The following is a 4,543-nucleotide window of genomic DNA, read 5'->3' as shown; positions in this document are numbered from 1 at the left end:
AGGCAACGGATTTTTGCGCGCTGAATACGCTCATTCCTCGGGCTTCGTGTGGATGTTTACCCGACCATAGAGTAGACCTTTACCAGAGCAAACCAAAACATTCAATGTTCCAGCTCGTTTTTTTTTTAATTCGGGCTTCATGTGGATGTTTACCCGACTACAGAGTAGACCTTTACCTGAGCAAACCAAAACATTCAATGTTCCAGCTCGTTTTTTTTTTAATTCGGGCTTCATGTGGATGTTTACCCGACTACAGAGTAGACCTTTACCTGAGCAAACCAAAACATTCAATGTTCCAGCTCGTTTTTTTTTTAATTCGGGCTTCATGTGGATGTTTACCCGACTACAGAGTAGACCTTTACCTGAGCAAACCAAAACATTCAATGTTCCAGCTCGTTTTTTTTTTAATTCGGGCTTCATGTGGATGTTTACCCGACTACAGAGTAGACCTTTACCTGAGCAAACCAAAACATTCAATGTTCCAGCTCGTTTTTTTTTAATTCGGGCTTCATGTGGATGTTTACCCGACTACAGAGTAGACCTTTACCTGAGCAAACCAAAACATTCAATGTTCCAGCTCGTTTTTTTTTAATTCGGGCTTCATGTGGATGTTTACCCGACTACAGAGTAGACCTTTACCTGAGCAAACCAAAACATTCAATGTTCCAGCTCGTTTTTTTTTTTAATTCGGGCTTCATGTGGATGTTTACCCGACTACAGAGTAGACCTTTACCTGAGCAAACCAAAACATTCAATGTTCCAGCTCGTTTTTTTTTTAATTCGGGCTTCATGTGGATGTTTACCCGACTACAGAGTAGACCTTTACCTGAGCAAACCAAAACATTCAATGTTCCAGCTCGTTTTTTTTTTAATTCGGGCTTCATGTGGATGTTTACCCGACTACAGAGTAGACCTTTACCTGAGCAAACCAAAACATTCAATGTTCCAGCTCGTTTTTTTTTTTAATTCGGGCTTCATGTGGATGTTTACCCGACTACAGAGTAGACCTTTACCTGAGCAAACCAAAACATTCAATGTTCCAGCTCGTTTTTTTTTAATTCGGGCTTCATGTGGATGTTTACCCGACTACAGAGTAGACCTTTACCTGAGCAAACCAAAACATTCAATGTTCCAGCTCGTTTTTTTTTAATTCGGGCTTCATGTGGATGTTTACCCGACTACAGAGTAGACCTTTACCTGAGCAAACCAAAACATTCAATGTTCCAGCTCGTTTTTTTTTAATTCGGGCTTCATGTGGATGTTTACCCGACTACAGAGTAGACCTTTACCTGAGCAAACCAAAACATTCAATGTTCCAGCTCGTTTTTTTTTAATTCGGGCTTCATGTGGATGTTTACCCGACTACAGAGTAGACCTTTACCTGAGCAAACCAAAACATTCAATGTTCCAGCTCGTTTTTTTTTAATTCGGGCTTCATGTGGATGTTTACCCGACTACAGAGTAGACCTTTACCTGAGCAAACCAAAACATTCAATGTTCCAGCTCGTTTTTTTTTTTAATTCGGGCTTCATGTGGATGTTTACCCGACTACAGAGTAGACCTTTACCTGAGCAAACCAAAACATTCAATGTTCCAGCTCGTTTTTTTTTTTAATTCGGGCTTCATGTGGATGTTTACCCGACTACAGAGTAGACCTTTACCTGAGCAAACCAAAACATTCAATGTTCCAGCTCGTTTTTTTTTTTTTAATTCGGGCTTCATGTGGATGTTTACCCGACTACAGAGTAGACCTTTACCTGAGCAAACCAAAACATTCAATGTTCCAGCTCGTTTTTTTTTTTAATTCGGGCTTCATGTGGATGTTTACCCGACTACAGAGTAGACCTTTACCTGAGCAAACCAAAACATTCAATGTTCCAGCTCGTTTTTTTTTTTTAATTCGGGCTTCATGTGGATGTTTACCCGACTACAGAGTAGACCTTTACCTGAGCAAACCAAAACATTCAATGTTCCAGCTCGTTTTTTTTTTTAATTCGGGCTTCATGTGGATGTTTACCCGACTACAGAGTAGACCTTTACCTGAGCAAACCAAAACATTCAATGTTCCAGCTCGTTTTTTTTTAATTCGGGCTTCATGTGGATGTTTACCCGACTACAGAGTAGACCTTTACCTGAGCAAACCAAAACATTCAATGTTCCAGCTCGTTTTTTTTTTTAATTCGGGCTTCATGTGGATGTTTACCCGACTACAGAGTAGACCTTTACCTGAGCAAACCAAAACATTCAATGTTCCAGCTCGTTTTTTTTTTAATTCGGGCTTCATGTGGATGTTTACCCGACTACAGAGTAGACCTTTACCTGAGCAAACCAAAACATTCAATGTTCCAGCTCGTTTTTTTTTTAATTCGGGCTTCATGTGGATGTTTACCCGACTACAGAGTAGACCTTTACCTGAGCAAACCAAAACATTCAATGTTCCAGCTCGTTTTTTTTTTAATTCGGGCTTCATGTGGATGTTTACCCGACTACAGAGTAGACCTTTACCTGAGCAAACCAAAACATTCAATGTTCCAGCTCGTTTTTTTTTTAATTCGGGCTTCATGTGGATGTTTACCCGACTACAGAGTAGACCTTTACCTGAGCAAACCAAAACATTCAATGTTCCAGCTCGTTTTTTTTTTTAATTCGGGCTTCATGTGGATGTTTACCCGACTACAGAGTAGACCTTTACCTGAGCAAACCAAAACATTCAATGTTCCAGCTCGTTTTTTTTTAATTCGGGCTTCATGTGGATGTTTACCCGACTACAGAGTAGACCTTTACCTGAGCAAACCAAAACATTCAATGTTCCAGCTCGTTTTTTTTTTTTAATTCGGGCTTCATATGGATGTTTACCCGACTACAGAGTAGACCTTTACCTGAGCAAACCAAAACATTCAATGTTCCAGCTCGTTTTTTTTTTAATTCGGGCTTCATGTGGATGTTTACCCGACTACAGAGTAGACCTTTACCTGAGCAAACCAAAACATTCAATGTTCCAGCTCGTTTTTTTTTTAATTCGGGCTTCATGTGGATGTTTACCCGACTACAGAGTAGACCTTTACCTGAGCAAACCAAAACATTCAATGTTCCAGCTCGTTTTTTTTTTAATTCGGGCTTCATGTGGATGTTTACCCGACTACAGAGTAGACCTTTACCTGAGCAAACCAAAACATTCAATGTTCCAGCTCGTTTTTTTTTTTTAATTCGGGCTTCATGTGGATGTTTACCCGACTACAGAGTAGACATTTACCTGAGCAAACCAAAACATTCAATGTTCCAGCTCGTTTTTTTTTAATGTTTGAAATACCATCAGCACTACTGAAGCTCCTTAAAGCGGCTCATTTGTGTACCGCGCCACAGTATTTTTGTCTGTTACTCTACAGAATCTTTTACTTTGTTTCAGTGAAACTTCCGTTGTAAAGTATTAACGAGTTTATTGAGAAGAAGTTTGAGAACTCCAGGCTTTTAATAGAAGGGGAGGCCGTCTACGAGGCAAAGCACGTCGTGGTCTGCAGCGTGAAGATGTACAAAGACAATGAGGTCACATTTGTTGGCCTTGTCCTTCAGACCTCTGCTGTCAACAAAGAACCTCACCAGCTGGAGATCGAAATAAAAGGAAGGACAGTGACTGCTGCATCTTGCACCTGCAAAGCAGGGTATGAGTCCCAGCAGTGGTTCAATGAAAGTGATATCACTGTCAGTTTTTCTTCTATATACTTATTTAACCATGATGAATATTTCAAAGCAAATACTGTAAAATATCCACTCTGTATCTGCTGCTAAAACAAAAGGGAACATTTATAAGATGTTTAGGAAGAATTTTCAGATTTATCTGTATTTGCATGTCTTACTTCTGAAAATAAAAGTTGTTTACCTTCCTCTTTTTTTTTGCAGCCAGCACAAGCGCAAACACATGGTAGCTCTCCTGCTGCACATTCATGATACAGAGACCTTTGACCTCGTGTCATCCACTGATTTACCTCAGCAATGGGGAAAAGACCAGAGGGCTAGTGTGAAAGGCAAATATGCCGCGAGAAAGATAGTGGACCTGCCCTGCACCAAAAAGGTAAGGACAAGTCAGTTTTGTGGGGTGGTTAAGGCATCAAAATACTGTCTTAGCCTAGCCCTGGCAATTACTACTGCTATACTTGTACAAGAAATAAACTCCCCCCCCCCCCCCCTTTTTTTTTCAAAGCTACACTTTCGTTTAGTGCAAGCTTCGGTTTTGTCTAAACATACAAGTTGTAGCAGCAAAACCAAGCGCATAGTTTGATCTGACTACTCCTTTTAACTAGGAATGCGATACAGTTCAGTTTTCATAATCTTGATACGGATTAAAGTGTTTGTATGTAGTGAAGGACTATTTTGGGGATGTGCTCAGGAAATGTATCTGATGGAACCTTTCTTGTTTTAGGCTAAAAAAGAAAACATCAAGGTGCCTGAAGGTGATATCCTGAAGAGATTGCTCCAAGAATTGCCATACAACAGTGCTGCACTTCGCCACAGCGAGGGCAGTAAGTGGATATGTCCTGCTTCATGA

General features: G+C 40.3%; 1 protein-coding gene across 1 annotated transcript; it reads left to right on the top strand.

Moving 5' to 3' along the window:
- The first annotated feature begins 3,458 nt into the window (after positions 1-3,458).
- On the top strand, positions 3,459-4,543 carry LOC146195192 (uncharacterized). The gene is made up of 3 exons (XM_084596743.1): positions 3,459-3,659; positions 3,898-4,069; positions 4,418-4,543. Exons 1-3 carry the CDS (start codon positions 3,526-3,528, stop codon positions 4,541-4,543), a joined length of 432 nt encoding a protein of 143 aa, XP_084452869.1. The 5' UTR covers positions 3,459-3,525.

The sequence above is a fragment of the Amblyomma maculatum genome, chromosome 3, assembly GCF_055883805.1.
Source record: "Amblyomma maculatum isolate TAMU_Amacu chromosome 3, ASM5588380v1, whole genome shotgun sequence".
NCBI classification, from domain to species: domain Eukaryota; kingdom Metazoa; phylum Arthropoda; class Arachnida; order Ixodida; family Ixodidae; genus Amblyomma; species Amblyomma maculatum.
This window is presented reverse-complemented; position numbering and strand designations above follow the sequence as displayed.

What these genes read in the sequence shown, in the direction of transcription:
- LOC146195192 (XM_084596743.1), top strand. Translation starts at nt 3,526, where the DNA reads ATGTACAAAGACAATGAGGTCACATTTGTTGGCCTTGTCCTTCAGACC. An exon ending in TCTTGCACCTGCAAAGCAGG is followed by an intron (nt 3,660 to 3,897) that starts GTATGAGTCCCA and finishes TTTTTTTTGCAG; the next exon opens with CCAGCACAAGCGCAAACACA. An exon ending in ACCTGCCCTGCACCAAAAAG is followed by an intron (nt 4,070 to 4,417) that starts GTAAGGACAAGT and finishes TTCTTGTTTTAG; the next exon opens with GCTAAAAAAGAAAACATCAA.